A 12,384-nucleotide genomic window follows, 5' to 3' on the forward strand; every position below is an offset into this window, starting at 1 on the left:
TGAGTGACAGCCTTCCCTCTATGAGGAGGAGGTTCTATCAGTGATTGACAGCCTTCCCTCTATGAGGAGGAGGTCCTATCAGTGATTGACAGCCTTCCCTCTATGAGGAGGAGGTCCTATCAGTGATTGACAGCCTTCCCTCTATGAGGAGGAGGTCCTATCAGTGACTCACAGCCTTCCCTCTATGAGGAGGAGATCCTATCAGTGAATGACAGCCTTCCCTCTATGAGGAGTTGGTCCTATCAGTGACTGACAGCCTTCCCTCTATGAGGAGGAGATCCTATCAGTGAATGACAGCCTTCCCTCTATGAGGAGGAGGTCCTATCAGTGATTGACAGCCTTCCCTCTATGAGGAGGAGGTCCTATCAGTGACTCACAGCCTTCCCTCTATGAGGAGGAGATCCTATCAGTGAATGACAGCCTTCCCTCTATGAGGAGTTGGTCCTATCAGTGACTGACAGCCTTTCCTCTATGAGGAGGAGGTCCTATCATTGATTGACAGCCTTCCCTCTATGAGGAGGAGGTTCTATGAGTGATTGACAGCCTTCCCTCTATGAGGAGGAGGTCCTATCAGTGATTGACAGCCTTCCGTCTATGAGGAGGAGGTCCTATCAGTGATTGACAGCCTTCCCTCTATGAGGAGGAGGTTCTATCAGTGACTGACAGCCTTCCCTCTATGAGGAGGAGGTCCTATCAGTGATTAACAGCCTTCCCTCTATGAGGAGGAGGTCCTATCACTGATTGACAGCCTTCCCTCTATGAGGAGGAGGTTCTATCAGTGATTGACAGCCTTCCCTCTATGAGGAGGAGGTCCTATCAGTGACTGACAGCCTTTCCTCTATGAGGAGGAGGTCCTATCAGTGAGTGACAGCCTTCCCTCTATGAGGAGGAGGTTCTATCAGTGAGTGACAGCCTTCCCTCTATGAGGAGGAGGTCCTATCAGTGATTGACAGCCTTCCCTCTATTTGGAGGAGGTCCTATCAGTGATTGACAGCCTTCCTTTTATGAGGAGGAGGTCCTATCAGTGATTGACAGCCTTCCCTCTATGAGGAGGAGGTCCTATCAGTGATTGACAGCCTTCCCTCTATGAGGAGGAGGTCCTATCAGTGACTGACAGCCTTCCCTCTATGTGGAGGAGGTCCTATCAGTGATTGACAGCCTTCCCTCTATGAGGAGGAGGTCCTATCAGTGATTGACAGCCTTCCCTCTATGAGGAGGAGGTCCTATCAGTGATTGACAGCCTTCCCTCTATGAGGAGGAGGTCCTATCAGTGATTGACAGCTTTCCCTCTATGAGGAGGAGGTCCTATCAGTGATTGACAGCCTTCCCTCTATGAGGAGGAGGTCCTATCAGTGATTGACAGCCTTCCCTCTATGAGGAGGAGGTTCTATCAGTGACTGACAGCCTTCCCTCTATGAGGAGGAGGTCCTATCAGTGATTGACAGCCTTCCCTCTCTATAACCTGCTGGCTGCAGCTCAGACACTATGTTCAGTGTGACAGGTTCCCTTTAATTTCTGATCCTGAAAAGCAATTCTATTCATCCAAAACGTGTTGTTTCTGCAACAAATCCGCCGCGTGTGAATAAACCCCCATCTGACGTTCCTATGTCTTCTCATCTCGAAGTCACATTTTTTCTAATTATGTAAACCTAGAAACAAAAGGAACAGAACATCAGAGCGGAGGCCTCCTTTATATGACAGAAGAAAAAGAACAAGATCTCAGTTAAAGGGGTTGTCTGAATGGTCCATGCGGATGACTAAGGATGAGCCAATCGACTTCAGATGAAACATCCAAAGTCGATTCGCATAAAACTTCGTTAGAATACTGTACAGAGCGAGCTCTCCATACAGTATTAGAATGTATTGGCTCCGATGAGCCGCAGTTATTACTTTGCATTGTCTCACATGACTTCCGGTAATAACTTCAAAAAATAATTTTTTATTGTTAAAAACCTTACCCTGAACTCGGTTTCGGTTCTAAGTAGGGATCAACCGATTATCGGTTTTACCGATATTATCGGCCGATATTCAGGATTTTGAACGTTATCGGTATCGGCATCTTTTTTGCCGATATACCGATAACGTATTGGGAACACAGAACGCGCTGCTCTCAGCTCTCTCCGTGTTCCCTCCGCAGCACAGGGGAGAAGGAAGCAGTGTCTCCTCCCCCTGTGCTGCTGCCGCCAATGGCAGGAGAAGAGACAAGAGGAGGGGAGGGGCTGTGGCCACCGCTCCACCAATGAAGATAAGTCTTTCATTAATTCATATACAGGAGGCGGGAACTGGCTGCAGAATCACATAGCCGGCTCCCGACCTCTATGAGCGGTAGCTGCGATCTGCGGTAGTTAACCCCTTAGGTGCCGCGGATCGCAGCTACCGCTCATAGAGGTCGGGAGCCGGCTATGTGATTCTGCAGCCAGTTCCCGCCTCCTGTATATGAATTAATGAGAGACTTATCTTCATTGGTGGCGCAGTGCGCCCCCCCCAAAGCCCCCCAGTATTAATCATTGGTGGCAGTGGCCACAGGATCCCCTCTCCCCTCCTCCTCCGATCGGAGCCCCAGCTGTGTAATCCTGGGGCTCCGATCAGTTACCATGGCAGCCAGGATGCTACTGAAGCCCTGGCTGCCATGTTCAGCTCCATGCTGCTGTGTGCACAGAGCACAGAGCAGCAGGGACAGTGTGAGATCCTATTCACCCTGATAGAGATCTATCAGGGTGAATAGGACAAGGGTTCTAGTCCCTAAGGGGGCTAAAAGTTTGTAAATAAAAAAACAACAAAAAAAACACAAAAATATTAAGTATAAATGAAAAAGATTTACAAAAAAAAATAATACACGTTAACAATAAACATATTAATTTTCAGCAGATTTGTGTAGGAATTTTTTTTTTCTCAAAAATGAAAATTCCCAGAATATCGGTATAAATTATCGGCTATCGGCCTGAAAGTTCACAAATTATTGGTATCGGTCCTAAAAAATCAATATCGGTCGATCCCTAGTTCTAAGCTACCACTTGGAACCGGGAAATGGTTTTTAACAGTAGAAACTATTTTTTAAAGTTATTACCGAAGTCATGTGAGACCTTGAGAAGTAATAACTGCGGCTCATCGGAGCCAATACATTCTAATACTGTACGGAGAGCTCGCTCTGTACAGTATTCTAACGAAGTTTTATGCGAATCGACTTCGGATGACGCTCATCCCTACCGATGACCTATCCTCAGTATATGATGGGATAAGTCACCAGTATAAAACACTGGGATAACCCAGGCCTGACCCCATACCATCTAGGTCTAACAGAGAAGATTACCACCCCCATCATCCTCCTTTCCCCTCAGACTGCTCCCTGTGTCCCCACTTCTCAGCAGCAGCGTCCTCCTACATCTTCTTCCCCCCTCCATAGAGGAGCACTGGGGATAAGCCCCGCCTCTTCCGGACACGTGACCTTCTCTCCGGCTCCTGCCGCACTTTGTGAAGCCGGGCCGGTACTGGCGGAGTGACATGATGCGGCAGTGCAGGGCCGGGCTGCTGCTGAGCCGGTGAGAGCTCCGTGTGTACTGTGCTGGAGAGTGTGTGCGGCTGTCTGTCAGTCCTCGGTGACATGTGGGTGTCCTGCTGCGGGACTTGTGCTTGTGTCCTCCAGCATCAGGCGCTGTTCACACTGCGGTTCAGGTCTCATTCTGCCTGGGTTCCCTTAGTGTTTTCAGTCTGTATTTTTGCGGCAGCTGCGTTTTTAAGAAAAACGGAAACCCAGGCACCAGTGTGTACAGGACCCGGAGTTACCCCTTAATAAGCCAATGGGATCTGTTAGAATGGATCCGTCATGCAGGACATAGAACACCATGGTGTCAGGGATCAGGTTTCCCCTCAAACCTTTTCATCCGCATCTGCTTTTTTTTGCGGATCAGATGTGGACCCATTCATTTCAGTGGGGCCGTAAAAGATGTGGACAGCACTCCGTGTTTTGCGGATCTGCAAACTGCAGACCGCAAAACGGATACACCCATGTGCATGAGCCCTAATTTGGAGTACAAGGGAACGTCCTCACGTTACTGAAATGTTATGGGTTTGTCATCTGTAGTTTGTCATGTGTAGACGTCCCCTTAAAGCATCGGTTCTCAACCTAGGGGTCGCGACCCCTTTGGGGGTCGATCGGCCCTTTCCGGGGGGTCGCCTGAGGCTTCCTATTGTGGGTCCAGGCCCGTCGCTAACAGACAGGCAAAACAAGCAATTGCTTGGGGCCCCGAGCTGGCCCAGGGCCAAGCAGAGCCGGTGCTTGTTTTGCGGCTGAGTAACTCAGAAGATCCGATGGTATATTCTAACCCCCAGGCGTTCCCATGGTGACGGGGACGCTTGCCTGGGGGTTAGAATATACCATCGGATCTGAGTTTTACGAGCTCAGTGAGATCGTAAAAACTCAAATCCGATGGTATATTCTAACCCCCAGGCGTTCCCATGGTGACAGGGACGCTTGCCTGGGGGTTAGAATATACCGGCCCACGCCGCTCACAGCAGTATATTTGTAAACTAATCAGTAACTACTTTAACTTTAATCATTGCTCATTGCTGAGCTCTTTATTTGGATTATAATTTATTTGGATATAGGATATCTTACTTTGTCTTAGCTCCGGTAATAGCAGGCAGTGCGGGGGGCGGCGCTCACTCACTGACGTCACGCGCCTGCTCCTCCCACTAGGCAGCGCAGGCGCGTGACGTCAGTGAGTGAGCGCCGCCCCCCCGCACTGCCTGCTATTACCGGAGCTAAGACAAAGTAAGATATCCCATATCCAAATAAATTATAATCCAAGTAAAGAGCTCAGCAATGAGCAATGATTAAAGTTAAAGTAGTTACTGATTAGTTTATAAATATACTGCTGTAAGGGTCGGGGAGGGAGATCTGTGGATGGCACTGTAGGGGGATCTGTGGATGGCAGTGCCATCCACAGATCCGCCTATAGTGCCATCCACAGATCCCCCCTCCCCTAAACAGTGCCATCCACAGATCCCCCCCCTAAACAGTGCCATCCACAGATCCCCCCTAAACAGTGCCATCCACAGATCCCCCCCTAAACAGTGCCATCCACAGATCCCCCCCCTAAACAGTGCCATCCACAGATCCCCCCCTAAACAGTGCCATCCACAGATTCCCCCCCCTAAACAGTGCCATCCACAGATCCCCCCCCTAAACAGTGCCATCCACAGATCCCCCCCCTAAACAGTGCCATCCACAGATCCCCCCCCCCTAAACAGTGCCATCCACAGATCCCCCCTCCCCTAAACAGTGCCATCCACAGATCCCCCCCTAAACAGTGCCATCCACAGATCCCCCCCCTAAACACTGCCATCCACAGATCCCCCCCCTAAACAGTGCCATCCACAGATCTCCCCTCCCCTAAACAGTGCCATCATGGCACTGTTTAGGGGATGGGGGATATGTGGATGGCACTGTTTAGGGGGGGGATCTGTGGATGGCACTGTTTAGGGGGGGATCTGTGGATGGCACTGTTTAGGGGGGGATCTGTGGATGGCACTGTTTAGGGGAGGGGGGATCTGTGGATGGCACTGTTTAGGGGGGGGGGGATCTGTGGATGGCACTGTTTAGGGGGGGGATCTGTGGATGGCACTGTTTAGGGGATGGGGGATATGTGGATGGCACTGTTTAGGGGGGATCTGTGGATGTCTTTGTGATTAATTACTCTGCTTTAATTATGTTCAATTTGTAGCAATAAAAATACATCCTGCATATCAGATATTTACATTACAATTCATAACAGTAGCAAAATTAGTTATGACGTAGCAAGGAAAAAAATGTGATGGTTGGGGGTCACCACAACATGAGGAACTGTATTAAGGGGTCACGGCTTTAGAAAGGTTGAGAACCACTGCCTTAAAGGGAGCCTCCGATTCAGTATAAAAATCACGTTAGGTCTCATGCACACGAACGTTTTTTGCGTTCTGTATACGGAACCATTCATTTCAATGGGTCCGCAAAATATGCGGACAGCACTCTGTGCTGTCCACATCCGTTGCTCCGTTCCGTGGCGCCCACATCCGTTGCTCCGTTCCGTGGCCCGCAAAAATTATGAGTCCTGTCCTCTTGTCCGTTTTGCGGACAAGAATAGGCATTTCTATAATGGGCCTCCTGTTCCGTTCCGCAAATTGCGGACCGGAAAAAAAACGGCACGGTCATGTGCATGAGGCTTAACTGGGGATTGAACAAATCACTTTCATGGCGCCCTCCTCCTCATCTTTTCAGCTGCAGATCCATCAATTCCCAGGTTTCTCTTCTGCCATCCAAGATGGCTGCCCCACCCCTCAGACTCCCTGGTCTTCCTGCTGCCCTGGGATTGGCCAGCGCTGCTCACATGAACACTGCTGGCCAATCCAGGAGCAGGGCTGGACAAGCAGGACATGTCCTGGACCACCGAATGCAATTGATTTGTTCGTCATGATTTTTTCACCTGTGAGGGCGCGTCCCCGCTGTAGACGAAGATTCCCCCCCGCCCGCTTGGTTGGCAGGGCCGGATATCTCATCTGACCCGGACAATCTCTCGCCTTTTTCTCTTGTCAATAATAACTCATCTCGGACAGGACCAGGCAGTGAAAGCGTCATCACCCGGCCCTGTCTGTGAAAGTGCAGAGGGTACAGCAGTTGCAGAGAGAGCGGAGCCTCTAGGTGTAATGACAACGCCCCTGTTGTTCCTAGAGGCTTATCTGCATATAATAAATCAGCAATGCGGACACATATGAACATGGGACCAACACAGATGTCTTCAGCTGCCAAGTGCACATGTAACAGGTCAGCCAGTGTCATAGGTACAAAACTGCTGATAGATGCCCTTTAAAGTAGCGCGTGCCTGTACTAAAGTTTTGTTGTGGGTTTCCCGTAGCTGAGCGCGCCCATTCATTTCAGTGGAGATGTGATCCGCAACTTTATTCACACACAAAATCCATAGCATAATCCACAATTTAGAAAAATCCAAACCTGCCGAAAATTCAGTAACATGTGAAGGCACCCTAATGTACCGTATTTTGTCGCTTTATAAGACGCGTTTTTTTTTTTTTTACCCCGAAAGTGGGAGGGAAATGGCCTTGCGTCTTATAAAGCGAATAGTAGTAAGCACTTCCTTTATGGCAGAGCTCAGTACTATGCATTAGGAGCAGGGAGTGAAGCGCTGTGAGCACTGCCGGTACTCGTACCGTTTTTTGCGGACCCATTGAAATGAATGGGTCCGCATCCTATCCGCAAAAAAAAACGGATTGGACACGGAAACAAAATACGGTCGTGTGCTTGAGGCCTTAGAATGTATTGGCTCCGATGAGCCGAAGTAATTGCTTCGTGAAGTTCTGCGAGACTTCGTGTAATAACTATTACTGTAAAAAACCTTGATACCGAACTCTGGTTTCGTTCTAAGTGGTACCTTGGACCCGGACCCGAGTTCGGTATCAAGGTTTTTTACAGTAATAATTCGCAGTTATCACACAAACTTCGCGAAGCAATAACTTTGGCTCATCGGAGCCAATACATTCTAATACTGTACGGAGCTCCCTCTCCGTTCCGTACTACAACAAAGTTTTATGCAAATTGACTTTGGATGAAGCATCCGAACTCTATTCGCTCATCCCTAGTCCTGATGTGAGGTCCTGATATGGGGGTCGGATCTGAGGATTTAATCTGAGGTCTGATGAAAAATATTTTTTTTCTTATTTTCCTGCTCTAAAACCTGGGGTGCGTCTTATAATCAAATGAGTCTTCTAAAACGAAACATACTGTAGCTGATGTGAAACCAGCCTCAGTATAGCGGTAATGCAGTTCAGATGTATCCAGGTTTTACAGTGTTTCCATATGTCTTTGCACATGGAGCAGTGTGCCGTTACATACAGGACTTTATTTCATATTGTTTAGAGGTGCCGGTCCAACTTTGTTTTATTGCATTTGGCTTGGGGTACTTTTCACACAGCCGATATTTCCGCGCGGGTGCAATGCGTGAGGTGAACGCATTGCACCCGCACAGAATCCGGACCCATTCATTTCTATGGGGCTGTGCACACGAGCGGTGATTTTCACACATCACTTGTGCGTTACGTGAAAATCGCAACATGCTCCTCTTTGTATGTTTTTTACGCAACGCAGGCCCCATAGAAGTGAATGGGGTTACGTGAAAATCGCAAGCATCCGCAAGCAAGTGCGGATGCGGTGCGATTTTCACGCACGGTTGCTAGGTGACGATCGGGATGGAGACCCGATCATTATTATTTCCCTTTATAACCTGGTTATAAGGGAAAATAATAGCATTCTGAATACAGAATGCTTAGTAGGTGATCAATTGAGGGTTAAAAAAAAATAAAAAAATTAACTCACCTTCTCCTCTTGTTCGCGTAGCTGCCGGTCTCTTCTTTACTTCTTAAAAGATGAACTACCAGCTAGGACCTGTGGTGACGTCAGATCACATGGTCCATCACCACGGTGATGTACCATGTGATTGGAGCATGTGATCTGACGTCACCAAAGGTCCTTTAGCCCATAGTTTAAAGAAGTAAAGAAGTAAAGAAGTAAAGAAGAGACCGGCAGCTACGCGAACAATTGATCACCTACTAAGCATTCTGTATTCAGAATGCTATTATTTTCCCTTATAACCATGTTATAAGGGAAAATAATAACATCTACACAACACCTAACCCAAACCTGAACGCGAGTGCAAAACGCATTACAATGTTTTGCACTCGCGCGGAAAAATCGCAGGTGTTCCCGCAACGCACTCGCACATTTTCCCGCAACGCCCGTGTAAAAGAGGCCATAAGGCTACTTTCACACTTGCGTTTTGTCTTTCTGTTTGCGAGATCCGTCATGGGCGCTCACAAGCGGTCCAAAACGGATCAGTTTTGCCCTAATGCATTCTGAATGGAAAAGTATCCGCTCAGAATGTCTGTTTGCCTCCTTTCGGTCACTATTCCGCTCCGGAGGCGGACACCAAAACGCTGCCTGCATCGTTTTGCTGTCCGCTTGACGAGACTGAGCCAAACGGATCCGTCCTGGCACACAATGTAAGTCAATGGGGACGGATCCGTTTTCTCTGACACAATCTGGCACAATAAAAAACGGATTCATCCTCCATTGACTTTTAATGGAGTTCATGATTGATCCGTCTTGGCTGTGTTACAGATAATACAAACGGATCCACCCAAAACGCGAGTGTGAAAGTAGCCTAAGGCCTCATGCACACGACCGTTGTGTGCATCCGCGGTTCCGTTTTCAGTTTTTTTTTCGCGGACCCATTGACTTTCAATGGGTCCGTGGAAAAATCGTAAAATGCACCGTTTGGCAGCCGCATCCGTGATCCGTGTTTCCTGGGCGTGAAAAAAATATGACCTGTCCTATTTTTTTCACGGTCAACGGTTCAAGTCAATGGGTCCGTGAAAAATCACGGATGCACACAAGATTGTTGTCCGTGTCCGTGATCTGTGTCCGTTTTTTCCTATCATTTCAATGGCAAACTTGACTTAGTTTTTTTTTTCATTTATCATGTCCGTGGATCCTCCAAAAATCAAGAAAGACCCACAGAATAAAAAACGGTCACGGAACAACGGAAATCCATTTTGCGGACCGCAAAAAAAAACGGTCATGTGCATGAGGCCTTTGAATGTGGCTTAACCACTTCACATCCGGGCCATTTGCCCCCTTCCTGACCAGGCCTAATTTTGCAAATCTGACATATCTCACTTTATGTGGTAATAACTTTGGAACACTTTTACTTATCCAAGTCATTCAGAGATTGTTTTCTCGTGACACATTGTACTTCATGATAGTCATAAATTTGAGTCAATATATTTCACCTTTATTTATGAAAAAAATCCCAAATTTACCCAAAATTTTGAAAAATTAGCAATTTTCTAAATTTTGATTTCTCTGCTTTTAAAACAGAAAGTGATACCTCATAAAATAATTATTACTTAACATTCCCCATATGTATACTTTATGTTGGCATCATTTTGGAAATGTCATTTTATTTTTTTAGGACGTTAGAAGGCTTAGAAGTTTAGAAGCAATTCTTAAAATTGCCAAAACCCACTTTTTAACCCCTTCCCGACCGCAATATGTATATATACGTGATAGCTGCACATACCCCGTGCAGCTACCACGTATATAGACGTCAAGCCAGCTCTTTAATCCAAGCGCTGCAAAGCGCTTGGATTAAAGCTTCTGCCCGTGTCCTGCTGCTGTCACGGACAGCATACAGGCCAGTAATGCCGGCAAGGGACCAATCAGAGTGGCCCCTTGCCGACAATCGATCCGATTGGTTAGTCTGTGCAGACTAACCAATCGGATTGCGGCAGTAAAAAAAAAAATGCCGGTTTCATGCTCTGATCTGCGCTCTGCAGATCAGAGCATGAAATCAGGTAGGGTCCTCGTAATACCCCCCCCCCCCCCCCCCGATCTGTGCCCCCAATCTGTGGCTGTGCCCCCCCTTGTGTCTGCCTGCAGCTAATTCCTAGAGGCAGCTGCCCTGATGCGGTCCGCCCCCTCCCCGCCCCACGCATTCAGTCTCTCCTGCCCCAGCCTCTCTCAATATTGGCGGCCATACCCCCGATCCCCCCCCCCTTTCCAGCGCTGTCCCTGATCCCCGCTGCCCCCGATCCCCCTGCTGTGTGTGATGGCGGCGGCTCCATTACTGAGCCGCCGCCATCAGCAGAGAGTGTCAGCTCTATGCTGACACTCTCCTGTAACCCCATAGATGCTGCGGTTGCGGCATCCATGGGGTTAACAGAGGGAGGGAGCTTCCTCTCTCAACCATCGGGGCTGCAGCGCTGTGATTGCAGCACCCGATGGTTGCCATGGCAAAGGCGTCCAGTGCTGCCACCTACAGGACATCTGGAAGTATTATACTTTGGAATGCAAGAGCATTGCAAAGTATAGTACAACTATCAGCCCCACTGGATCTTCAAGATCCAAGAGGGAACTGATAAAAAAAAGTGAAAATAATAAAAGTAAAAAGAAATAAATAAAAAAGAAATTGCCTTTTCCTATAAAAAAAATTAAAAAATAAAATACACATATTAGGTGTCACCGCGTCCGTAACGACCGTCTCTATAAATATATCACATGATAGACCCCGTCCGATAAACACCATAAAAATAAAATAAAAAAAACTGTGCCAAAAAAGCTATTTTTGTCACCTTACATCACAAAAAGTGCAACAGCAAGCGATCAAAAAGGCTTATGACCCCCAAAATAATGCCAATCAAACCGTCACCTCGTCCCGCAAAAAATGATACCCTATTTAAGACAATCGCCCAAAAAATAAAAAAGCTATGGCTCTCAGACTATAGAGACACTAAAACATCATTTTTTTGGTTTCAGAAATGCTATTATTGTGTAAAACTTAAATAAATAAGAAAAAGTATACATATTGGGTATTGCCACGTCCGTAACGATCTGCTCTATAAAACTGTCACATGACCTAACCCCTCAGATGAACGCTGTAAAAAAAAAAAAAAACTGTTCCAAAACAGCCAATTTTTTGGCCACCTTGTCCCATAAAGTGTAATAATGAATGATCAAAAAATCCTATGTACCCAAAAATGGTACCAATAAAAACCTCAACTCTGTCTGCAAAAAATGAGCCCCTGCACAAGACGATCGGTAGAAAAATAAAAAACATATGGCGTTCAGAAAACCAATCCAGCAAAATCTGCCTTCCAAAAACCGTATGGCGTTCCTTTCCTTCTGCGCCCTGCCGTGCGCCCTTACATCAGTTTACGACCACATGTGGGGTGTTTCTGTAAACCGCAGAATCAGAGTAATAAATATTGAGTTTTGTTTGGCTGTTAACCCTTAATGTGTTAAAGAAAAAAATTTTATAAAATAGAAAATCTGCTAAAAAAGTGAAATTTAGAAATTTCCTCTCCATTTTCCTTTAATTCTTGTGGAACACCTAAAGGGTTAATAACATTTGTAAAATTGGTTTTAAGTAACTTGAGGGGTCTAGTTTCTACAATGGGGTCATTTATGGGGGTATCTACTATATAGGCCCCACAAAGTGACTTCAGACCTGAACTAGTCCTTATAAAGTGGGTTTTGGAAATTTTCTTAAAAATTTTAAGAATTGCTTCTAAACTTCTAAGCCTTCTAACGTCCTAAAAAAATTAAATAACATTTCCAAAATGATGCCAACATAAAGTAGACATATGAGGAATGTTATGTAATAAATATTTTATGAGGTATCACTTTCTGTTTTAGAAGCAGAGAAATAGAAATTTAGAAAATTGCAAATTTTTATTTATTTTTGGTAAATTTGGGATTTTTTCATAAATAAAGGTGATATATATTGACTCAAATTTATGACTGTCATGAAGTACAATGTGTCACGAGAAAACAATCTCTGA

The 12,384-nt window shown here is 46.5% G+C and overlaps 1 protein-coding gene across 1 annotated transcript in view; it reads left to right on the forward strand.

The window, feature by feature from the left end:
- Nucleotides 1-3,423: 3,423 nt before the first annotated feature.
- Nucleotides 3,424-12,384, forward strand: part of PITRM1 (pitrilysin metallopeptidase 1) — a 90,701-nt gene continuing 81,740 nt past the window's right edge. The window contains exon 1 of the mRNA XM_040434329.1: nucleotides 3,424-3,539. Coding sequence (XP_040290263.1) covers nucleotides 3,502-3,539 — 38 coding nt within the window. The 5' untranslated portion in view covers nucleotides 3,424-3,501. The remainder of the gene's footprint in view (nucleotides 3,540-12,384) is intronic.

The sequence above is a fragment of the Bufo bufo genome, chromosome 5, assembly GCF_905171765.1.
Source record: "Bufo bufo chromosome 5, aBufBuf1.1, whole genome shotgun sequence".
NCBI lineage: Eukaryota > Metazoa > Chordata > Amphibia > Anura > Bufonidae > Bufo > Bufo bufo.